The sequence below is a fragment of the Geotrypetes seraphini genome, chromosome 1 (genome assembly GCF_902459505.1).
Source record: "Geotrypetes seraphini chromosome 1, aGeoSer1.1, whole genome shotgun sequence".
Classification (NCBI taxonomy): domain Eukaryota; kingdom Metazoa; phylum Chordata; class Amphibia; order Gymnophiona; family Dermophiidae; genus Geotrypetes; species Geotrypetes seraphini.
In genome coordinates this window covers 547,921,428-547,947,443 of record NC_047084.1, presented here as the reverse complement: position 1 = coordinate 547,947,443, position 26,016 = coordinate 547,921,428, and the positions used below count along the sequence as shown (strand labels likewise).

Here is a 26,016-nt window from a genome sequence, read left to right as displayed (position 1 = left end):
GTGGATCTGTTCTTAACTGGTTTACTCCCCCTGGTTCATAGACAACCCCGTGAAAGACAAAGGCGCGCGCCGACAACTGAGCGCAAGACGGAGGCGCGCGCCGAAGAAAATTAGTTTTTAGGGGCTCCGACAGGGGATTTTGTTGGGGAGCCCCCCCAGTTTACTTAATAGAGATCGCGCCGGCGTTGTGGGGGGTTTGGGGGGTTGTAACCCTCCACATTTTCTGTAAACTTAACTTTTTCCCTAAAAACAGGGAAAAAGTGAAGTTTTCAGTAAAATGAGGGGGGTTACAACCTCCCACAACGCCCCCACAACGCGGCGCGATCTCTATTAAGTAAAGTGGGGGGGGTTCCTCCCACGCCCCCCCCGGGTCGGAGCCGTAAAAACAGTAATTTTCTGTGGCGCGCACCTCTGCGCTGCACTCAATTGTCTGTGCGCGCCTTTGTCCCGGCGCGCTTTTGACCTGACACCACTCCCCCTTTTACAAAACCGTAGTGCAGTTTTTAGCAGCAGTTACAGCTCCAACACTCTATGAATTCTATGAGCGTTGGAGCTATTACCTCTGCGGCTGGCACTAAAACACGCGCTACAGTTTTCTAAAAGGGGGGTGGGGGCTTAGTGAATTCTTAGTAAACTGGAATTCTAGTGTGCCAAAGGATGGGACTTTTTCTAGGCGCTGGGGTTCTTTGTATGGAATGCCACAGGGTTCTTATATTTTTCCTTTGTTTTTTAATATCTTTATTAGCCCTCTGCAAAATGTATGTTTGCCAGTAGAAGTTTGTCTGCTATTTTATGCTTATGATTGAATAAATTCCATTAAGTTTAAATACGGTAGCTATTACAGCTAAGGTTACTGATTGCATGAACAGAATTGGAGATTAGATTTCTACTAATAAGTTGAAATTGAATACAAGTAAGATGAAGGTTCTTTGGTTTCATAACTCATTATCCTCTGTTCCTTCATCTATTACCGTACTTTACAATCAGATACTACCCTGCAAGTAGATAAATGTCTAAAGTCTTAGACTCTTCTCTTACAGTTGAAGATCAAATTTCCAATTTATGGAGGAAGAATTTATACATTATGAGAAAACTTAGGGGGTCTTGCACGCTAAGGCACTAAGGCACGCTAAATGCTAACGCGTTCATAGAATATAAATGGCGCATTAGCATTTAGCGTGTGCTAAATCGGCTAGTGCGCCTTAGTAAAAGACCCCCTTAGGTTAGTGAAATCGTATTTTTTTAACATCATTTTGCACTATTGTTTCAGATGTTAGTGTTAGCTCAACTTGATTGCTGTAGTTCTTTATATTTGAATTTAGCATCAAAACTGGTTAAAAAATGACCGTTGCTTCAAAATGCTGCATTGAAGTTAATATTTGGTCTAAAAAGAGATGAATGCATTGCCTTTGCATATAGGGTCTTTTTACTAAGGCACACTAGCCGTTTTAGCGCATGATAAAATGGCTAGTGTGCCTTAGTAAATGATCTTCATTGGTTATCAGTTAAAAGGCGAATTAAGTTTAAATCTGCTTGCATAGTTCATCGTATACAGTGTTCCCCCAGTCATTCGCAGTTCATGGTCCCTGTCAGGCAGGCATCCCCCCCCCCCCCCAGACAGGCAGGCAGACCTCCTCCCTCCCAGGCAGCCCCCTCAGTCAAGAAAGCAAACAGGCCTCTCCCCCTCCCAGGCAGGCAGGCCTCCCCCTCCTTGGCAGCCCTTCAGACAAGAAAGCAGGTAGGCCTCCCCCATCCCAGGCTGGCAAGCAGGCCTCCCCCCTCCAGGCCTCCTCGCAGGCAGGCTCAGCCTCTCCCTGCTCCCTTCCTATTTTTAATTTGGCAGGACAGGCCCTGCCCCCCCCCTCCCCCCGCTACCTTTTTTTTCATTCAGTCACCCTTCCTCACTAGACGCGGCTGCCTGCCTGGTCCCCGCAAGCAGTGATGGCTGATGCGGCTCGAGTCCTCTTTTTTTTACTTGCAGCAGAGCGATGCACAGGGCTAACTGCCTGGTCCCACGCTGGATGCATGGAGCATACTCCATGTATAAGAGTGTCATTCTTTTGGATTACAATTTTACATAGTTTTTGAATAAATATTCTTATACTTTGTACATTCCATTCTGCAGTCTTTTTTTTTTTTTTTTTTTGTTCTTTGCATGGAGTGGCCTCCCAGTGGAGGTGATAGACACAAGGACTTTTCTGAATTCAAGAATGCATGGGTCAAGCCTAGAGTATCACTATGAAGAGGAAGGGTTTGAAGAGCTAAGTAGTTTATATGGACTTTATAGGCCATCTTCATCTGCTGTCAATTTTGTTGTTGTTTTATTTCTCTGTTAAGAGCACAAGATTCCTGGTTTGGGACCACAGTAAAAGAATAGGAAATGGGGTATGCTATTCAAGCTGGTTATTTGAAAATTCACTCTACAGCTTTTGCTCAGTGGGTTTTTCTGCTGGCTAGTCGATGCCCAGAAGAAGAGAGAGCTAAGCACACCGAGGACATTGACCTGAGACCGATAAGAAAATTGAAGAAGGGAAAGTCAGCGATCCTGGTGGGAGACTCGATATTGAGGCATGTAGACAGCCACATAGCAGGAGGAAGAGAGGATCGACTGGTGACCTGCCTCCCAGGAGCGAGAACCAAGGACATCGTGGACAAAATTGAGAAGGTCTTGGAAGGAGCAGAGACGGAAGAGACCGCAGTAATGATCCACATCGGGACGAATGATGTCAGCAGGAGAGACTACAGAAGAGGCACGCTGATAGAACAGTTCAAGATTCTAGGAAGGAAACTGAAGATGAGGACCCAGAAGATAGCATTCTCAGAGATCCTACCGGTACCGAGGGCAGATGTGAAAAGGCAGGAAGAACTACAATCAATAAATGCATGGATGAGGAGATGGTGTGAGGAAGAAGGGTTCCACTTCGTGAGGAACTGGACAACGTTCTGGGGCAAGAGCAAGCTCTACAGGAGAGATGGACTGCACCTGAGCGTGGCGGGAACAAGACTTCTAGCAAACAACGTCAAGAGAGGAATAGAACAGGCTTTAAACTAAGAGAAAGGGGAAAGCCGACAGTCGACCTAGCGTCGATGATTCGGAAGGTATCCCGTGAAGATACTAAGGGGAAAAAAGGCAGGGAAGAAACAAGAGACAAATTACAGGAGTCAACTAACCCAGAAGAGGAGGTTAGAAAGATTGTAGCAAAAGAGAAGACACCAAAGACTGAAGCACAGGGAAAAGAAATGAAGACGACAAAATGCCAGGATCTAAACTGCATATATACTAATGCAAGGAGTTTAAGAAACAAAATGGGGGAGCTAGAAGCCATGGCCAATGCAGAGGACATAGACATCATTGGAATCTCTGAAACGTGGTGGAATGAGGAAAACAAATGGGATACAGCACTGCCGGGGTACAAGCTCTATCGCCGGGATAGGTCAGGTCAGAAAGGAGGAGGAATAGCCCTATACGTAAAAGAAAGCATACAATCGACAAGAATGGACACAGCGGAGATGATCAACAAACTGGAATCGCTATGGGTTAAAATACCGGGTAGGAAAGGGCATGAAATAAAGATGGGCCTATACTATCGTCCACCCGGGCAAACCGGAGATAGCGATAAAGAAATGGATGCCGAGATGAAGCGAGAATGCAAAAGTGGTTACACAGTTGTTATGGGAGACTTCAACTATCCTGGGATAGACTGGAGTCTTGGAAGCTCAAGATGCGCTAGGGAGACAGAATTCCTGGAGGCTATACAAGATTGCTTCATGGAGCAGCTTGTTAGAGAACCGACGAGAGGAAATGCCACTCTGGATTTAATCCTAAATGGACTAAGGGGACCTGCAAAGGAAGTGGAAGTAGTGGGACCGTTGGGAAACAGTGATCATAATATGATCAAGTTCAAGGTTGAAGTAGGCATACCGAACGGAAAGAGAACCATAGCGACATCTTTCAACTTCAGGAAAGGAAACTATGAAGCAATGAGGGAAATGGTAAGGAAGAAACTTAGGAACACTTCCAAAAAATGGCAAACAGTAGAACATGCCTGGTCTTTTTTCAAAGACACAGTGAGCGAGGCACAAAATCTGCACATCCCCAGATTCAGAAAGGGGTGCAAAAAGGGTCGAACAAAAGACCCAGTATGGATGACTAAAATAGTGAAGGAAGCGATAGGCAATAAGAAAAATTCATTCAGGGAATGGAAAAAGGACAAAACTGAAGGGAACCAGAAGGAGCACAGGAAGTATCAAAAAGAATGTCACCGTGTGGTTCGAAAAGCCAAAAGAGAGTATGAAGAGAGGCTAGCCAGGGAGGCACGAAATTTCAAACCGTTCTTCAGATATGTTAAAGGGAAACAGCCAGCTAGGGAGGAGGTAGGACCGCTGGACGAAGGAGACAGGAAGGGAGCGGTGAAGGAGGAGAAAGAAGTCGCAGAAAGACTCAACATGTTCTTCTCGTCTGTATTTACAAACGAAGACACAACCAACATACCGGAACCTGAACAAATATTCAATGGAAATCAAGCAGAAAAATTAACATCCATGGAAGTGAGCCTTGATGATGTACACAGGCAGATAGAAAAACTTAAAACTGACAAATCCCCGGGTCCGGACGGAATCCATCCCAGGGTTCTGAAGGAATTAAAGGAGGAGATAGCGGAACTACTGCAGCAAATTTGCAACCTATCCTTGAAAACAGGCATGATCCCGGAGGATTGGAAGATAGCCAATGTCACGCCCATCTTTAAAAAGGGATCAAGAGGTGACCCGGGAAACTACAGACCAGTGAGTTTGACTTCGGTTCCGGGGAAACTGACGGAAGCACTGATTAAAGAACACATCGATGAACATCTGGAAAGAAACGAACTTTTGAAAACAACCCAACATGGTTTCTGCAGGGGGAGATCGTGCCTAACGAACTTATTGCACTTCTTCGAAGGAATTAACAAACGGATGGACAGAGGAGACCCCATAGACATCATATACCTTGATTTCCAAAAAGCCTTTGACAAGGTGCCTCACGAACGTCTACTCCGGAAACTGAAGAACCATGGAGTGGACGGAGACGTACATAGATGGATCAGAAACTGGTTGGCGGGTAGGAAACAGAGGGTAGGGGTGAAGGGCCACTACTCGGACTGGATGGGGGTCACGAGTGGTGTTCCGCAGGGCTCAGTGCTCGGGCCGCTGCTATTTAATATATTCATAAATGATCTAGAAACAGGCACGAAGTGTGAGATAATAAAATTTGCGGACGATACAAAACTATTTAGTGGAGCTGGGACTAAAGAGGAATGCGAAGAATTGCAAAGGGACTTGAACAAATTGGGGGAATGGGCGGCGAGATGGCAGATGAAGTTCAACGTTGAGAAATGTAAAGTATTGCATGTTGGAAACAGAAACCCGAGGTACAACTATACGATGGGAGGGATATTATTGAATGAGAGCAACCAAGAAAGGGACTTGGGGGTAATGGTGGACATGACAATGAAGCCGACGGCACAGTGTGCAACAGCCGCTAAGAAAGCAAATAGAATGCTAGGCATAATCAAGAAGGGTATTACAACAAGGACAAAAGAAGTTATCCTGCCATTGTATCGGGCGATGGTGCGCCCGCATCTGGAATACTGCGTCCAATATTGGTCTCCGTACCTTAGGAAGGATATGGCGTTACTCGAGAGGGTTCAGAGGAGAGCGACACGCTTGATAAAAGGGATGGAAAACCTCTCATACGCTGAGAGATTGGAGAAACTGGGTCTCTTTTCCCTGGAGAAGAGGAGACTTAGAGGGGATATGATAGAGACTTATAAGATCATGAAGGGCATAGAGAGAGTAGAGAAGGACAGATTCTTCAAACTTTCGAAAAATAAAAGAACAAGAGGACACTTGGAAAAGTTGAAAGGGGACAGATTTAAAACGAATGCTAGGAAGTTCTTCTTTACCCAACGAGTGGTGGACACCTGGAATGCGCTTCCAGAGGGAGTAATAGGGCAGAGTAAAGTACAGGGGTTTAAGAAAGGATTGGACAATTTCCTGCTGGAAAAGGGGATAGAGGGGTATAAATAGAGGATTACTGCACAGGTCCTGGACCTGTTGGGCCGCCGCGTGAGCGGACTGCTGGGCATGATGGACCTCAGGTCTGACCCAGCAGAGGCATTGCTTATGTTCTTATGTTCTTATGTGATATGGGAAAGCATTGTCTTCTATCAGAGTAGCAGTGAGAGGTGGCGGTGATAAAGTTAAATGACTGCTGTGAAAATGATTTGCTTATTATGAGGAAGTTGTAGCCAAAGAATATAAGCCATTCCCCAAAAAACTGATACTTATATAATCTTCAGATGCTGCAGCGTTGTTGCCCTTGCAAATAAAATTCTTACAAGATTCTCTTTAAGATTTTTTTTTTTTTAATAATTTTATTTTTACATATAATATCTTTTCAGCATTTCTCCTTTGTACTTCTCGTAGGTTTTGAATAAAACATAGCAGTGATAATTTAGTTTAGTTGGTTCATAGTCTAAAGCGCGCAAGGACAAAAGCGCCGACAACGAGCGCGGACAACTGAGCGCAGGACTTCATCGCGCCGAAGAAAAACCTTATTTTAAAGGGCTCTGACAGGGGGTGTTGGTGGGGAAAACCCCCCCCCACACTTTACTTAATAGAGATTGCGCTGGCGTTGTGGGGGGTTTGGGGGGTTGTAACCCTCCTCATTATACTGGAAACTTAACTTTTTCCCCCACACCTCCCCAACATGGCAGCGTGAGGCACCCCCACACCCCCTGTCAGAGCCCTTTAAAATACAGGTTTTCTTCGGCGCGATTAAGCCCTGCGCTCAGTTGTCCGCGCTCGGTTGTCGGCGCACCTTTGTCCTCGCGCGCTTTTGACCCGTCACCGTTTAGTTAGTAGAACATAGGTGCTAAATTGCTCTTTCAGAGACGGTTTCATAGTTTATTTAAAATTTGATTACATGCCTATCAAAATTCTAGGCGAGAGTACAATATTAATAAACATAATGGATATAGTAATTTAAAACAAAGGCATCTACAGACTAAGGACAAACCATACTGATTATATGTGGGAAGGGGGGGAGGAACTACAATAAAGTCAAGAAAGAAAACATAAAAGGAACAAACACAAGGAATGGGAAGACACACATTATGCTGCTGTATTTCTTTTAAGAGAAGAGAAACTATAAAGGGCAAGCAGCGCATTCAGAAAGGGCACCCCGTGTTCCTAGGTATCTTTGAACAAAAAACATTTTAAAGCGCCTTTGAATTTCTCTAAGTTAGTTTCTGATCTAATATGTAAAGTTAAAGAATTACAAATTGTGGGAGCAGTCACAGAAAATACTGTTGTATGGTGAGTGCCGAATATTTTCAATGAGGGTACAGAAAAAAGATGTTGTGGCAAGATCGACTCAACTCAGAAGGAAGGGCTTTTTAGCCTTGAAACCTCGAGTTGTGGAACTGGGTGCCACATTTTTTCTGAAGTTCCCTTGCAAGTGTTTGGTGACTTTTCGAAGTACAGATGATATTTTTTGGGATCCGGCTCAGTTAATACAATTTCATGATCAAAAATAATGGGGGATTATATATTTTCTTGGTTGAGATAGCTATTTTCAAATTGAGGAGCCTGATTTGAAAAAGATGCTTATATAGAAGGAAGATGTTTTCTTCCTTTAATTTTCCTTTGAAATAGATTTCTGTTATTAAATAGTGCACCTCTTCTTTTAATGAGGGCTAGATGAAATTTCTGATTTTGTAATGATAATAATTATATAAAATGATTTATGTTTCCATATCCTGTTATGTTTCTTTAGCAACATTATTTGAAATTTCAAAATAATAAAAAAAAAAGATATTGGTTTGAGGATCTTAGTGTTCTAGACCAGTGTTCTTCAGCCGCCGGTCCACAGTGTAATCAACGCGGCAACTTCAGACCAGCTCCCTGAGCGCTGTAGTGCACAAAGCCATGGGAAAAGGCTCCTACGCACAGCCTGTGCCTGAACAGGAAGCCTTCTCTCTGACATCGCAACGTCAGAGGGAAGGCTTACAGATGAGGCGCGGGACGTGCTGCCCACAGCTTTGTGCAATGCAGCACTCGGGGAGCCTGCCTGAAGACGCCACGTTGATTGCACCGTGGACCGGTCCAAATATAACACTGGGGGGCAGGCCAGAAGGCAAGGCACAGCATGGAGGGAGAGAGACAACAGCGGTGGGGGGAATGCTTTAATTTTTTTATTTAGTGATTGATTTACATCTGCATCAGGAAGAAATGCATTTGTTTCTTTTCCTCTGGGGTTGTACTGCTTGCAGAGTCTTGCATCTTAGGGTTTGTTTGTAAATATTAGTACTTTCAGTTTTTGGTCCTGCATTTGCATGAGGTTATCTGTTTTCTAGTAGGAATGAATGTTGAAAAGCATACAGTGTGCTTTGTGTATTTTAATTATGTGGTTAACCATTATGTGTTGTTAATACGATTATATTTTGTGTGTGTGTGTGTATATATATATATGAAAAATGAATGAAAAAAATGGTGTTACAATTAGTACTTTTATGGGGGCGGGGTCTGGGGCAGAGATTGGGTGGAGAAAGGCATGACTTAGCCCAGTGTTCTTCAAGTGCCGGTCCGCAGACCGGTACCGGTCCACAAAAATAATTATTTTATTTCCGCCGGTCCATAGGTGTCAAAAGTCTTACAGTATGTATAACTGAAAGTTATATAGCCCAGCATAGACAAAACTTTGACTTTGTGACTTAGACCATTTAAAATATGGTCTAAGTTACAAAAACCCACCTAAAGTCACCAGATAAGCACTGCAAACACATAATACAGACCCCCACACACTATCCTAGTGATCACCGATCCTCCCCACCCCCTAAAAATCATAATCACACCTTTAAAATTCAGCCTCCAAACCATCATCACCTGGCAGCCTGGCATAGGCAAGCCTAGTCGTCCAGCACAGAGGCGGCTTAAGCCGTCTTGGGGGTGGGTTAGGGACCCATGGAGAGGAGAATCCATGTCCATAAGCCCCTGTAATCACTGCATTGATACTTAAACATGTACACTCCCGTATACACCCCCAAACCCTTTTGTACTGCCATATAAGTGGCTCCTGCAGCCATAAGGGCTATTGGGGGTGGTAGATAAGTGGGTCTAGAGGATTCTGGAGGTGGGGGGCTCACCACAACTTATGAGGGAGCTGTAGTGAGATGATGACATGGCACCCTTTTTGTGAAGTTCACAGCAGTGCCCTGTAAGGTACCCCACTATTTAGGTGCCATGTCTGGGTGTTCAGTCTATCACTTTGCAGACCCCTCCCACATCCAACAGGGCTTGTTCTAGGCGTTTTTGACTTGGATGAAAAGTTGGACGAAAATGTGGTATAAAGATGGACGATTTAGCGACTTGGATGATCAGATAGGCAGGACGATTTTCAAAACAAAAAAAAATTTGGACGTATTTTTTTGAAAATGTGTCCTAAGCTGTTTTTTACTTTGGACGACTTGCAACTTAGACAAAAACGGACTTAGACGTTCCTTTCGATTATGCCCCTCCACATATATAGATTTTTTTCTTCTTTTTGTGCTATCCTTTGCCTTTTTTATGAATATGGTGTTCCTTTCTATTTTAATTGTAATTTTATAAACCGTTCTGTTATTGCCTAAGGAACTGTTATTGTGGTTTAATAAAAAGGGAGGGATATATTTGTCTATTTTTTGTATAGTTGTTACTGATGTGACAATGCATAAAGTCATCTGCCTTGACTTCTTTGAAAAAACCCTAGAATTTAAATGATAATTAACATTTTCTCTGCATACAGTGTGCTTTGTGTGTATGGGGGGGGGGGAAGGTTATTTTATTCTTGGTAGATCATTTTGACTTGGTTATTTTAAAAGTAGCTCGCAAGCCTAAAAAAGTGTGGGCACTCCTACCTTACACTGTAAACGAGCCGTGGCTTATTACTTTCAACAGGCTGAGCCACATACAACATCTCAACTGTTCCTCTTCTTTGATCCTCACAGTTTGGATCAGCCTGTAACTAAGAGAATTTGTTTCACATGGTTGGCAGCCTGTGTTGCATTCTGCTGTACTCAGGCTGGGCTGCAGCTCGGGGTCATGTACCAACATATGGTCCCAGCTATGGCAGCTTTAGTTGCTTTCTTGCATTCCACTCCCATGGATGAAATCTGTAAAGCAGCTACTTGGTCCTCATTTCACGACTCACTACTGTCTGGAATCCTTTCCACACAGGATGTTCACTTTGGCCAAGCAGTATTCCAAAATTTACTCTCTTAATGGCCAACACTCCCTTCATCCCATTGTAGTAAGCTAGGGAGTCCCACATGAGAGAATATGCTGCCTGCTTGTCTTGGGATAAAGCATAGTTACTTACCTTAACAGGTGTTATACAGGGACAGCAAGCATATATTCTCACAACCCACCCACCTCTCCTGGTTGGCTTCTTTGCTTGCTTATGGAACTGAGGTACCGCAAGCCTACTTTGGGCGAGAAAGCACTCATGCATGCATGGTGCGGGCAGTCGCAAAGTTTCTTAAAACTTAAAGTGACAGTGCACTTTTAATACTATCCATACTGGGGCTCCTTGGATGACATTACTCACTTGTGAGAATATCTGCCTGCTGTCCCTGGATAACACCTGTTATGGTAAGTAACTGTGATTTTTCTGTTATCTAAAGTTCTCTTTTCTCCATAGTTCTCTCAAACTGTATTTTTTGACTAGAAGTGAGAAAATCCTGGTAGAGAGAGACCCATAACCATAATTAAGAGGCAACAACCATTTACATTAAAAACACTGGAAAAGTTCAGGGCATCATTTTTCTACTGAAAACAGCATATATTACTTGGGGTACCACACTGTTATAAGTTTGTCTGAGCACTGGAACCAAAAAATGCAGAATTAATATTGTTACTGGTTTGTAAACGATCTTAGAAAAAAAAAAAAAAAAGTACTTTGTGTACTCATAAGTATTGCCAAAGGAAGCACAGAATACTGCAGTATTAACTCACTTTAGAATGTTTTTATTAAGTCACTTCTTTTGAATTTGGTTAAAACTGTTTTCCTTTAATTCTCTGTAACTCCAGCAAGCAATAAGATTGGGAACAATACTGCATGGAATGGAATCTAATTGTGATAACAAAGCTAATATAAACTGAATTGTTTCCAGTCAATGTGAAGTAATTTGTTGCTTGCTAATCAGGGGTTTCACTATATTTGCTGCTTAAAGAATATTTTGTTTTAATGTATTACTTATATTCAGCATACTCCTGATAAAATAATCTTCTCAAAGTAGATTACAAAAAGCTAATGCAAAAATAATAAAATACATCAATTATAAAAATACAGTCTCAATCATATAAACATCTCTAAATCAATATCATTTAAATTAAACAATTTGGCAAAAAGGTACACAACATAAACAGTTTAAATGCCTACAAAAATAAATCATAACTATAAAATAACTATAAAAAAGCAAAATCTAAAGAGTGCTTTTACAAAGCTGCATTAAGCTAATAGTAGTCATTAGTAATTAGGGGACCCTTGCAATTGGCTCTCATGTGTTAAAACCAACCAGCACAGTAAAAAAGATAACTCAAGCTAGTTGCTTAGCATGGGTAAGGGCAGAGCAGAGGAACATCCAACTGTGACAGCTCATGGACCAGTACCACATGCTAGCTGCAGGGACGTAGCCAGACACCCAATTTTTGGCATACCTGAGCTCAAAGTGAGTGGGCACGATAATCCTACTCCCTGCCCAGCATTTCTCCTTTTCCTCTCTCCAGTGTTAAGTGGGCTATAAATCTTTCAAGTTTATTTAGAATTTATTATACCGCCCACTTGAACCTTCTAGGTGGTGCAAAAAAATGCCATAACAATATACCAATTAAAATTTAATTTAATTTAAAACACACCAAGGGAAAAAAATGATTTAAGGACACAGATGAATGGGAACAGAAGGGAAGAAGGGATTGGAACTACAATTGATAGAAAGAAGAAAAGAAAACACTTAAGGGGAAGAACAAGGTTGTGGAACTGAAAGTAGAAATATTTCTTAAAACTAAGTTGTCCTTTAAAGGACAGTTTAGGTTACAAAGGCATTGCGGAAAAGGAATGTCTTTATCATTTGATAAGTGTTGTATTTTCCCGCAAATAGTTGGGGATACTGTTCCAGAGAAAAGGAGCATTAACAGAAAAAATAGTTAAGAGACTCAAATCACCAGGAGGGAAGAGAGAAATGTCAGGAGTCTTCAGCTGCTGGCGCTTGGGGATCCTCGCCAGCCACACTGCTGCTGTGTGGGCCTCAATTCAAAGTAGGTGAGCCTGGACTCACCCGTGGCAATGCCACTGGCTAGCTGTTATGACTGTTGATAGCTTAACTGCACTTAACACAATATTAAGAGGTGCATTAAGTGCAACTGCCCACTGTAGCGAGGTTGGGAGGAGCCCGGGGCGGTGGTGCCCTGCCTTCTTCTCCATCCCTCCACTTCTTCCCTGCCGCAAGCGCATCCCTTCCCCCATACCTATTTAGCTTCCCCAGCGCGAGCAGCACCTCCAACTTGCTGCCAGCTTCAGCTCTCCCTTTAACGTCACTTCCTAGTCACGGGACCCAGAAGTAACAACAGAGGGAAGCACTGAGGCCGGGGCGAGCAGCAGGATGGAGCTGCTGCTCATACTGACAAAGAGCTAGAGGTACTGGGGAAGTGAAGGTGCTCATGGTGGAGGAAGAGTGGGAAGGAGCGGGGAGGTATTTTCTGGTTGATGCACAGATGCAGCTGGTGACATGTAGTTTTTCTTTGAATCAAACTAATATAGATTCTAAATACATAGAAAACTCATATATAAAGCAACCAAAGAACTGGAGAAGACTAACTTTAGGTCAGGAGGAATGAAAATTATATTAGTTTTTAATTATTTTTCTTGATGGGTACACAGAAGGATTGTGAACTTATTCTGCCCAATGGACACCAGAAGGAAAAAGCAATCAGAATGATCTTTCCACAGCTCATATTTTCTGTTGGCACAAACATGGCTTTCTCTTTGGTAGCATTAGAAAGTGTTTGTGGGCTTGCTGCTCTCTCACTCCTTGTCTTTGTGTAGCTATTTGTTGCACCAGACACAAGAAGTGCACAGAAAGAATGAAAAGCAAGCAGTGACATTGATGTGCTGGGCTGTATTTGCTACAGGCAATGGGGTGGCTTTGTATAGCTTGTGATGATTTTAGACATATCCTACGTCCTTGAGACCATAACAAGCGCCTTCCTAAAATTTCAGAGACTACTGATCATTGGCGATATTAATCTCCACCTAGATGATAACACCAGCAAGGATGCAACCGAATTCAACAACTTCCTCACTTCTTTAGGTTTCCCCTCTCCTTCGTCCTCCCCAACCCATGAAAAGGGGTACACACTAGACATCATCAGCTTCCTCGACCTGACTGAGCACAAAACGTCTGCCAAAGATGCTCGTTGGGAACATGTCCCTTGGTCTGATCACTTTTTAGGTTCTTTCTGCCTCCCCATTTTCATGTCCCACCTTGGTTCTCCACCCCGTGCCACAAATCCTATTACCTTCCGCAAAAAAATCGCTAGCAAACTGTTCTGGACCCAATTTCTCAACCAACTTCTCTCTTGTCCTAAGTCTGTTGACCCAGAATCCAACTAGCGCAACTGGGTAAACCTCTCCGAGACTACCTACTGTGCTATTGCCCCTTTAGCTACTAAATCTATCTTCTACCCCCGTAAGACCCCTTGGTATCTTCCGTACCATAGTGAACTGAAGCAGAAATGTCGAGCACTGGAGCGTAAATGGAAAAAATCCAAATCCCCTTCAGATAGACAATCCTGGAGGGACAATATCAAGTTCTATAACTCAGTACTAAAAAAAGCAAGGAAGAACTTCTATGGTGACAAAATCTCCAGATCCAACAACCAGAGTGGTACACTGTTTAACATCTGGCGCACCTTAACTTCTAAAAATGATTCCACCACTCCCCCCCTCCTCCCCATCAGCAGACGACCTAGCAAAATTTTTCAATGAAAAGATCACTACCATAAGGAGCTCATTCCCTCCAGCAGTCTCTTACAATTCTCTGGCCCCCAATGACTCTAACCCTATCCTAGCAGACAGATCCTGGACTACTTTTGAACTCGTATCCGAATCTCAGATCTCCAAACTCTGTCTCAAACTAAATCCTGCAAATGTGCCCTGGATCCATTCCCCTCCTACCTGTATGAGAATATTCCCACGCAAGCCATTCTCATCCCTCACCAGACTTATAAACTCTGCTTTACTATCAGGCCTATTCTCCACAGAAATGGGACATATTTCCTTGTCCCCATTACTGAAAAAAGCTGATCTTGACCCTTCCTCACCTTCTAACTACCGTCCCATAGCAAATATCCCTCTCCTGACTAAAATGCTAGAAGCCATGATTTCCACCCAGCTCTCATCTTACCTAGAGAGATTTTCCATTCTCTTACCTTACCAATATGGCTTCAGACCCAACTTCAGCACCGAATCCCTACTAGTCTCACTAATCTCAAAGGTGCAACAATTACACTCTCGTAATAAGTTTGCGAGTTTGCGGTCCTATTACAATTCGATCTCTCCTCAGCTTTTGATGTCGTTCACCACGATAATCTAATTTATCAACTTTCTGAGATAGGCATTGACTCCACAGTCTTAGAGTGGTTCTCGAACTTCTTACGTTCCCGCTCCTACACTGTCAACACAAATGGCACCACATCCGCTTCTTGGAAACCGACTTGCAGAGTCCTTAAGGGATCACCCCTATCCCCTATTCTCTTCAATATCTACATGTCTTCCCTGAAACTCTTCCATTTATCTTCCCTTGAAACAATCTATACATATGATGATGACATCCTTGTCCTTCTCGAGACAGACTCGAACCTTACCAACCTCTCTGAGAACATAACAGCTTGCATAACGAAACTTCAGTCCTGGTCCTTCTCAATTCAAATGAAACTGAACAAGTCCAAAACGAAACTACTCTGGCTCGGCCCAAAATTAGAACAGCTGCCTACCCTCTTCGCACTGCCCTCTTGGCACCACACTGCAGCTTGAGTTCTCAAGCAAAGTTCTAGGCATCATTATCGACTCTTCTCTTTCCTTCAACGACCACCTTAACTTCTTGGTAAAATCATGCTTTTTTAGCCTCCACATGCTGAGGAAAGTGAGATCCTGCTTCCGCCAACAACATTTTGCCGTCTTTGTTCAATCCATCATCCTCTCCAGACTAGACTATTGTAATTCCATCAATCTAAGTCTAACTAAATAAAGTCTTCAAAGACTTCAACTAATTCAGAACACTGGCCAATTTGATCTTCGCAAAATGTAAATTTGACCATATTTCCCCACTTCTGTCCAAACTCCACTGGTTCCCAGTAATTTCCAGGGTTCATTTTAAATGCGCCTGCCTAGCTTTCAAGATCCTACACGGCATCCTCCCTCCCCTAATCCCATTATCTTGGAACTCCTCGAGTCCTAACACCACCAAGCCCACCCAAACACTTAAACTATCCTTCCCATCACTAAAAGGTATCATCTATGCGGGAAAATTGGGAAAATCTCTCTTCTTCAGAATCACAGGTCTTTGGAATAATCTTACTACCCCACTAAGGAATCAGGGCTCCCTCCAACTATTCTGTAAGCACCTGAAAACTAGGCTTTTCACAAAAATGTAATACTCTCCTACCCCTATACTCAACCTCCAAACCCATTATGTTATTCCTTCCTATATTAAACTCTTGTAAACTGTGCTGAGCTCTATAATTATGGAGAGGATGCGGTATATAAACTTAAGGTTTAGTTTAGTAATTCAGTTATTGAAACAAGAAGCTGCTCTCTAGTTACTGATTTAAAAATTGACCAATTTTGGTTGTATTCGTTATACGTATTACTATTTGGTTTGTTCTTGACTTTTGCAGAGACTCTTTGATACAGTTCAAAACAATCTAATGCCCAAGGTCTCAGTTATTGCTTGACTTTGATTGTGCTTGAGATTTGTGCTTTATGCTTGTTAGTTCGGGAAAGCCTTGGCAGTGGTGTGCCTTTTAGATAAATTTGGGGAGGAAAAACACCTTGCATACTTCATCTTGGGTGTAACAGAAAATGTGTCTTAGCATTTGGATTGACCTGGGAGCAAACAAAATGGTTCTGTGACACATTACAACTATTTTGCCTTTTTTTCTTTCATAAATCTTTGTTTATGAAGAAGAATCTTCTGTTTTATTTATTGCTTCATTTCAGAAGATATTTTTAGAATGAACAGATGTGCCTTTTTATGTTTATAAAGGCATTGAGGTCTTTGTGGGAAGGAGTAATGGAATATTTTGGCACATATACACACAGCTGAACGTCTGGCATGGTTACAGATGAAGCTAGGGAAATCCTGTTTGAGTATTGTTTGCTTTGCTCATTTTGCTAAAATTGGCCCTAATAGTCTTGGTAATTAGTGCCTGACAGGAGAGGATTTCACCTACAAGATTCCTCTTCAAAGGCTGGGATAGAGAGGCTGTTTAACCTCACTGAGGTAGGATGATTTTTATAAACATGATAGAACCTTTTAAAGTCATTCATTCTAGAAAGGCTTGGTCACATCTCAGTGCTTTATACTTAAACTGTCCTTTTTCATGGCCTACCCAAACATATCTAGTTATTGGTTCCTTCTACTTAGCATTAATATTGTAGAGGATTTTAAGAATAGCACAGTGTCTTATATGTTGCAGTTCTCTACAAGGAATCTATGCGGTTTACAATAAGAAATCAATTTCTTGACGTTAAATTTTTAAGCCCAGTCTTGTGGTTGTTAGAGGGAAGAGGTGAAGATTAGGAGGTTGTTGGGGGAAAGGTAGAGGATAGGAGATTGGCTTTAGATAGAAGAGGTATGTTTTAAGTTTCTTCCGAAAGTCAAAGTAAGTGGTGGGTTGTCTTAGGTTTGTTGGCAGTTTGTTCTAGATAAGAGGTCCTTGGTATTCAAAGGTAGCCTCAAACATCTTCTTCCGTCAAACTTGTTCAGGTGATGGGAAGGATAGTTTGAAGTGTTGCAATACTTGTGAATTGAAGGAGTGTGGAACTTTAATATCAGAAGTTAGTTCATCTGAGTTTTCTCCTTAGAACACTTTGTGAACCATGCAAGCTATCTTAAATTGGATTCACTTTTTCATGGGCAGCCAGTGTAGTTGTTCTAATAGCGGACTTGCCCTCTTGTACTGATTCATTTTGAAAATTAATCTAGCTGCAGTATTCTGTAGTAGTTATAGTCTCTTGAGTTCTGTCTCTGTAATGCCACAATATAGTGAGTTCCAATAGTCCAGGTACGATATTAGAACAGACTCTGCTACTGTCCTGAAAGTGACCTGGGTTAGGACTGGTTTTACTGTCCTCAGTTTTCTCATCTTAAAAAAGGTTAAGTTTGAGTTCAAGTTTCAAGTTTTATTATTTTTAATATACCGACCATCGACAAGTATCTAGCTGGTTTACAATGCTAAAATAAAATAAAAGATTAAAATAATACTTATAGGAAGGGGGAGAGTGAACATTAAAAGACATTTTACAAAGACAGACATGAATGTGGGGGTAAAAGGGGAAAAAGGGGGGTTGATAGTTACAACGTTTTAAAAGAAAAAAATTAAGAGTTGAAAACAAAAGGGAGGGGGTGGGGATGTAACATTAGGGATGGTGTCGCTTCTTAAAAGCTTTTGGCAAACTTTTGAGAATGAGAAGTTTAGAAGCGGTGGAATGCATCTTGAAATAAGAATGTTTTTAGTTTAGTTTTGAATTTGTCGAGAAGATTTTCGTGGCGGAGATGAGATGGCAAGGCATTCCATAAAGTTGGAGCAATTACAGAGAAGTTAGTTTTCCTAGTGTAGTAGAATTCTTTGATGGAGGAAACAGACAATAAGTTCTGATCTGCTGATCTGAGAGTCCAGGAAGGGCAGAGAGGGATGATGAGTTTATCCAGGAAGGGTGGAACATGCGAGAGTTTGATTTTAAAGATTAGCATTAGTATTTTATAAGTGATGCGGTGTGTGACAAGTAGCCAGTGGGCTTCTTTCAGAAGAGAGTCTAGTGTAACTCCCAGAACTTTAGAAGAATTTTCAATTTTTGGTCTCTCGCCTGTAGACAGTTCTAGTTCCTACTAGGTAATCTCCAAATCATAATATTCTTGTCTTTGATTTGTTTAGTTTGAGAAAGTTTCTCATCATCCATGCACTTAGGTTGTCGATAGTATTTTTCAAGTAATTTAAGATATTATCAAAGGATTATTTGGCTATACAATGAATAAAGACATCATAGGGGAAATTCTGTATAGAACGCTAGTCTCAGCAGCCGCCTAAGTGGCATCTGAGACTCACACACCGGCATCCTGTACAGAATCGCGTCTATCCTAGTGGACAAACACCAAACCCTACCTAACCACCCCAATTCTATAACCGGTGCTTGTGTCACAGGCACCAGTTAGAGCAGTGTTCTTCAACCACCGGTCCACAGAAATTTCCTGCCAGTCCACAGGGCTGACATGTGCATCAGGCCCAAAACTGTGTTCTTCAACTGCCGGTCCGCGGTGTGATCGATGAGTTGTTAATAAGGTTATATTGGGTGTATATATGAAAAATTAATGGAAAAATAGTGTTACAATTAGGACTATGAGGGCAGGATCGGGGTGGAGATTGGGTAGAGATGGGCAGGGTCTGGCTCACGACTTAGCCCAGTGTTCTTCAACCGCTGGTCTGCGGACCGATGCCAGTCCACAAAATAATTATTTTATTTCTGCCGGTCAATAGGTGTAAAAAGGTTGAAGAACACCGAGTTAGAGAATCGCGTTGCCATCAGCTGGTCATGGCTGTAGCAGGGAACCCACTCTCCCAAGAATGTCCCTAACCGATGACCCTTTAATTGATGAATCCCCTGAACTCCCCACCCTAACACCCTCCAGACCCCAACTCCCCACCATGGCACCCCAACCCCCTCAACACTTCAAAGGGTAATGGTAAATGATATTACTTCAAAAACGTTGGAAGTGACCAGTGGAGTGCCGTAGGGCTCGGTCTTGGGCCCGATACTATTCAATATCTTTGTAAGGGTTCTGCCTCAGGGACTTCGAGGTAAAATTACATTATTCACCGATGACGCTAAACTATGCAACATTGTGGGCAGCGCAGCAGAACCTGATAGCGCAATCACACCCGGCACTACAAGACCTACTTTTACTAAAACAATGGTCCAATACTTGGCAACTTAATTTTAATGCCAAAAAATGTAAGGTTATGCACCTTGGTAGCAGAAATCCATGCAGAACATGCACCCTGAATGGTGAAAACCTAACCAGAACTGTAGCAGAACGGGACTTGGGAGTAATCACCCGGGGAGATATGAAAGCTAGACAAATGTTGGGCTGCATCAGAAGGAGCTTTATCAGTCGTAAGCCTGAAGTTATACTGTCGTTGTACAGATCAATGGTGAGACCTCACCTGGAGTACTGTGTTCAGTTTTGGAGGCCACATTATCAAAAGGATGTGAAGAGAATGGAGTCGATTCAGCGAATGGCCACTAGGATGTTCTCAGGACTAAAAAATCTCCCATATGAAGAACGTTTGAGCAGGCTGCGCTTATATTCTCTCAAAGAGCGCAGGGAAAGGGGGGGACATGATAGAAACATTCAAATACATCACGGGCAGTATTGATGTGGAGGAAGAAATCTTTTGCCTTACGGGTCCCACGGCGACAAGAGGGCATCCGCTAAAACTCAGGGGGGGGGAGATTTCATGGGGACACCAGGAAGTATTTCTTCACCAAAAGGGTAATTGATCAATGGAATGGTCTTCCATGTCAGGTAGTCGAGGCCAGTACCACGCTCGACTTCAAGGGACGATGGGACAGACAGGTGGGGTTGCTCCAGAGGAATGCTTAAAAGATGGATTCTCGAAGGAGGGAGGGTTCTTGAGTGGGCAGACTTCTTGGGCCATCGGTCCTTTTCTGCCGTCATACTCTATGTTTCTATACCTATTGTAGTATGGCCAGCCTCTTCACAATGGCGGGCCTTCCCATTCCCGGTACATCCTGGGATGTACCGGGGAGGAGCCAAGGCTCTGATTGGCCCAGGCACATAAGGTCCCCTCCCATAGGAGGTCTTAGGCCTCCTTCCCATTGCATTCTGGGATGTACCAGGAAGGGCAAGGCCTGCCATTGTGACTCCAGTTGGCCAAGGGAGTGCCTTAGGTGCCTGGGCCAATAAAAGCCTTAGACCCCCTCCCCTGGTGCATCCTAGGGGGGTTTGGAGAGGTCATTGTTTCAGGGGGGCCTGCTGGCAGGAGGGAGTTGGCATCCCTCCTGCCTATCGCAGTTGGGGGAGGGGTTGTTTCATGGGTTCCAGCAGGAAGGAGGGCATCTCTCCTTCCGGGGGACTTTGAGGGGGCTTGGGGGTGGCAGCAGGAGGAATTGGGCAATCCCACCTGCCATGTACAGTCTTGGGGGAGTTCCCTGCCAGTGCTGCTCAGCTGATCACGGCAGAGAGATTCCCTTGCCGCAATCAGCTCAGCAGCCGCGTCTGTTTGAAATGTAGGCCAGCATTTTGCTGGTCTACATTGTAGGCATCTATCACGGCCCTAGGGAGATGTCTAGGGCCACTTAATCTCGCCCAAGGCCACTTCCGGGCAAAACCATGCCCATGCTCAACCTTGGGTGAGCTTAAGTATCCCGATGCATCTCCCTGCACCCATGGCAGAAGCATACAGCGTAGGCGACCAGTGTAGGGTTTTTTTTTAACATGCATCCTGATTGGCTGGTTAGACAGCAGTAGGACGCCTACCGCTGCCTACAATCAGGATGCCATTTATAGAATTTGCCCCCATCTGCGTAAGAGAGGATGTGATCCTGGGTCAAGGGCAGATTATTTCCCAGAGTTCTCAAATAGATGTTAAACAATGCAGGTGATAGCAGAGAGCCTTGTGGCACACCACAATTGGCCTTTCATTGCTGGGATTTCTTGTTTTTCCACACTTCATATGTTCTATTTTTTTTTAAGAATTATGAAAACCATTGTAATACCACATCCTGTACTCCAAGTTCATTTAATTTGAGAAGAGTGAGTTGTCCACTGCATTGCAAGCTGCTGAAATGTCAAATTGTAGTACACTTCTCCGTCCAAATTCGCGGTTTCATCATCCGTGAATTCAGTTATTTGCGATTTTTTTTTTTTTAGATCCGTTTTCATTTTTCGGCCTATTTTTAAGTTTCAAGTTTCAAGTTTATTTAAAATTTATTATACCGGGGGCGTGGCTTGACAAACATGGTGGTCGGACGCGTTCTGTGAGCCCTCTCCACAAACGGCAACTAATTCAGATAATCGGACTGCTTTTTCGCTGTAATCTGAGATGATTTGTTTGCTCTTAACAACCATACTGTACACAGATGTCACTCTCTAAACCTGGTATACCAGATCCCCTTTCATCTCCTCTGCTAAGTGGTAAGAGACCCAAACATGATCCGGGCTCGCCAGACAAAATGGCGCCAAAATCGCTAGACTCTCAAATTGAACTGCTCATATCAGAAGTTAGAGAATTCAAAGGGATTATTCACAAACAGGTTGCAGAAACTCAGTTGATACGCACAGAAATTGAAGCTTTGAATTCTCAATTTGTGGATGCTAGGCAACGCATAGATGTGCTCGAAGACCTGACTAGAACTCATTCTCAAAATATTACACGTGCTCTCAGCCAAGAGAAATCCATACTTCAGCTTCAAACGGACCTAGAGGATTTGGCAAATAGGAGCCGCTGAAGCAATATTCATATTATGGGCATCCCGGAGTCTTCTGAGGGGTCGGATACTATCCTGTTTTTGACGGATCTCATCCCGTCCCTACTCGGCCTTACGTTCACTACGCCGCTTGAGATTGAACGAGTGCACCGGGTCCCATCCAGGCTCATACCCAACCAGAAATCGCCAAGGCCCATCGTCGCAAAAATCCTGCGATACCAACAAGCGCTGGAGATCCTAAATGAGATGAAATCTAAGAAACAACTTTTATATCAAGGCAGAAAAATCCTTTTTGTTCCGGATTTGGCGAAGACAACAGCAGGCAAGAGGAAAATATTCCTCCAACAAAAACAAGATCTAAAAGATCTCAGCGCAATATTTGGCCTTCTATACCCAGCCAGGATGAAAATTACATACAACAATAAGACTTCTACTTATTCAGATCCAGCGGAGCTGCAAAAATTAGTTGATTCTACCAAAATGCAATGAAGAGCATTTTGGACAAAAACAAATAGACTTCTCCTGTCAGCTAGCTTATCCCAGTCCCTTTATTTTCTTATGTGGACAGTCACCTGGACTCCTTCGCGTAGGAAAAAAGCTGCACTTAGAGATAATGATAAATGCTGGCACTGTCTCTCAGCTGAGGGTGATTTGCCTCAAATACTTTTTGAATGTGAGGCTGTTCACCCCTTCTGAGAAGCTATATGGTCCACCATTAAAGTGATCATGAACTGTACTGCTGATATATCATATGATATCATTATCTTACATTCCTTACATACCTGTTTTGAAAATTCCAAATGTAAACCAAAACTACCAGTAATTGATTTGCTGATATCTATTGGCCTTCAGCAGGTGTTACAACATTGGAAATTGGCTTCTAGGCTCAACTATCCCTTCTGGTGGAACTTGGTATGCTTATTCAAACACTTCGAACAATATGTGATTGAGAAACGTTATCCTCTACTACATCACTCACAGAATCAGCTATGGACACCCATTGACGATTTTATAGCTACACAAAACTAGTTTATCATTGTTACCATAATATTCTTTACTTTCATGACATGTCTAACAGTTAATCTGATTGTGGTTTTGATATTTCCTGATAATTCTGTTTACTGTTCTTTGTATATTTGAAATACTTAATAAACAGATTGAACTAAAAAATAAATAAATAAATAACATTTATTATACCGCCCACTCGAGCCTTCTAGGCGGTGTACAAAAATGCATAACAATATACCAATTAAAATGTAATTTAATCAAAAACAATCCAAGGGAAAAGACAATTTAAGGACAAAGACAAACAGGAATAAAAGGTAGTCTAACGGGTTTTCGGGGCAGGAGCAATTTTTCTACGCTCCTGCCCTGTGCAGATCACTCATAGGAAATGGCTGCCGTGAGCTCCCGTAGTCCCCACTAGGGGACACTGCAGTGATCTTCACATAAAGGGTACAAGGTACACATCCCACTATAACCCCTTACATTGTATGGGGAGCCTGCCAAAACTCACCCAAAACCAGCTGTACCCAACTGTCTACCACTCCTATAGCCCTTATGCCTGTAGGTATTACCTATATGTCAGTACAGTATAATTTTGGTGGGCTCAAACTGTGTACCACAAATGTAGTGGTTAGGGTGGGATATGGGCCTGGGTCTCCTTCTCTGCAGTCCACTACACTGACCACAAAGCTACTCCAGACATCTGCTTGCTGCTCTAATAGGACTGGCCATTACATCTGCTGATGTTATAGAGACACATCTTAGGGGTTTAGAGGGGGTCAGTGACCCCTGCGGAATGCCTTCATATCTCCAGTGGTCATCTAGTCAGTTTGGGCATCTTTTTTGCCCTTTTCATTTCTAAAGCAGGTCTAGCCCCAAATGTCTAAATGATGCCCCCTTCAGATTTAGACGCACTGGAAATGTACAGCCTAGAAAAATGTCTAGAAAGGTTTTGAAAATGGCAATTTAGACATTTTGACAATCCAAACATCCAAATGCCACTTTATGCCATTTTGAAAATGAGCCCCACAGTAACATATATAACTTAATAAATCTGTGTGTTTTGAAAATGAGCCTCATAACCTCTCATTCTGAGTTGGAAGAAAGAGAGAAAAGTTGAAAATTACTTTATTTTTCACACTCATGTGGCCACTGGTTTTCCTGACACTAGTTTAGAGTCTGGCCCAGTTTTCCTCATACTGTACTAGTTTGGAGTCTGAGTTTTCACCTTAAGGAAAGTTGTGTTATTGCCTTGTCAGTTCACTTTAGAGGTTAAGAAATTCAAATGCATTCTTTGAGCCCAATAAAAGTATTACATATATTATCTTTTTGTTTGCATTGTTTTAATTTATTAACCTTAAGATGTATGAGAGAGAGAACTGTTCTGCCATCATATCTCTCCCATGTATTAAAGCATGCTTTCCAAGTTCTCTGTGCTGTGAAACTGAGTTGTATGAATTGTTATGAAAAGTAGTAAATATCTCCTGGGCAACTGGCTATCTAATCAAAGAAATTTGCATACAAGTCTGCACCCTTTTCATATATCTTTCCTGCCTTTTGACACTATTCAATAGCTCATATGTACTCAATTCAAAGAAAGTCAAGTAACTCATTTTTTTTCTGTATGCCATCTGCTTCCATGCTTTTGGATCAATATTTTTTTTCAGAATACAACACAGCAGATTAAAAAAAGATACTATGCTGGTGAGTGGCAACATGGTACAGTAATGTCACCTGTTTGTTTTAAGATAAAATTCCTTTCCTACAATTTATTCAAGAAGAAGGGTTAGGTTTACATTTAAAACTTGTTCATGAGTTGGATTTCGGCACAGAGTTCTGTTGAAGATGCAGCCAAAAGATGATGATACATCTGCACTCCTCTTCATTATCACAAGAATCTGGCTGATGACATTTGTGGATGCTGTTTCCTGAAATTTGTGCCTCCACATATGACTCCTTTGAGAAGTCATGTGACCTCATACCGTCACCTTTATTTGGAGACGTTTGGAACTTAGCCATAATCTGTCAAAAAACCTACTGAAAATATCTCTTATTGAAACTGCTGTTTTTTCTTTGGGGGAGGGGGAAAGGTTTTGATGCAAAGGGACCATTGCAAAAGAATATTGGCTGAAAGTTTTTTTTTCTAGATGGCCAGTATGAAATTTGGTTCTCATTCAAAATAATATTTTAATAACAACATCCAATAAATAGATTTTCAGCCTCTAATGAGGTAAAGCATGAATTTTAAACAGGCAACTAGCCAAAAGATGATCAATGATGTTTCATTGCATTGACATTTTTGCCGTGGTGTTTGTAATCCTTTTATCCTTTCCCTCTTATTTTTTTTTCTCTTTTGTACAGGTGATTTCTATTCACTCATTTCCAAGCTGCTAGGCGAAAGGGAAGATGTTGTACATGTGCATAAATATAATCCCACAGAAAAGGCAGGATCAGATCTTGTAGCTGAGATTGCTAATGTAGTCCAAAAGAAGGACCCTGGTTGGTTGGATGCCAGAGATCGTGCTGGCAGGGCTGATCCTGTTCTTGTCAGAGACAGGATCCACAAGTTCCACAGGCTAGAGTCTACCTTGAGGCCAGCTAAGGATATGCTGTCAATGACACAGCCAGCTGAGCCTGGTGCAGGGGGCAGCTGGGAGAAGGAGCGCACAGGAGGTGGGTTAGGCATTCTTTCTTAGCCTTGAAATGCTAATACAGGCTCTGATCCACATTAGCAGAATCTGAAGGGAATGCCAAGAAAGCCTGAAGCAATTTTCAGCCCATGCAAAAAGTGAATGCTTTGTGGAAGTTTGTTGAAACACTCCATCAATGCACATTATGTATATTTAAAAAAGCTTATGCTTTTTGTATATTGACGCACACTATTATGGGAAAAACTACTACTATCAAAACATATTCTTATTGTCTGTTGTTATCAATGGCAGACTAATTAGGATCCAATTTTGTAATGATTGTCTAAATCCTGTAAAAGCATCATTGGGTCAGTGCTGCTTTTCTTTAATAAAAATTTGAGAGAAGTGATATTAAATGTCACCCTTACTAGTGAATGAGGGACCCTGGATGCAATTGTTCTTCAATCTTGCACCTGACAAGATTCATCAGAAAGCAACCAAGCTGTTACATTTCAGTAAATGCCATGGAAATCCTGCTGTATTTTCCCATGGCATTAGCTTTTCTTTGATTTTAAA

General features: G+C 42.4%; 1 protein-coding gene across 5 annotated transcripts in view; it reads left to right on the top strand.

Annotated features, from left to right (window-relative positions):
- PAM (peptidylglycine alpha-amidating monooxygenase) overlaps positions 1 to 26,016 on the top strand; it is a 616,313-nt gene that overhangs the window by 424,765 nt on the left and 165,532 nt on the right. For 4 of the 5 annotated variants that reach the window (XM_033929183.1, XM_033929181.1, XM_033929180.1 and 1 more), the window contains one exon: positions 25,172 to 25,483. The exons of the other annotated variant lie outside the window; for it this stretch is intronic. In XM_033929183.1, the coding sequence (XP_033785074.1) occupies positions 25,172 to 25,483 (312 nt within the window). The remainder of the gene's footprint in view (positions 1 to 25,171; positions 25,484 to 26,016) is intronic. 5 annotated transcript variants of the gene reach the window in all.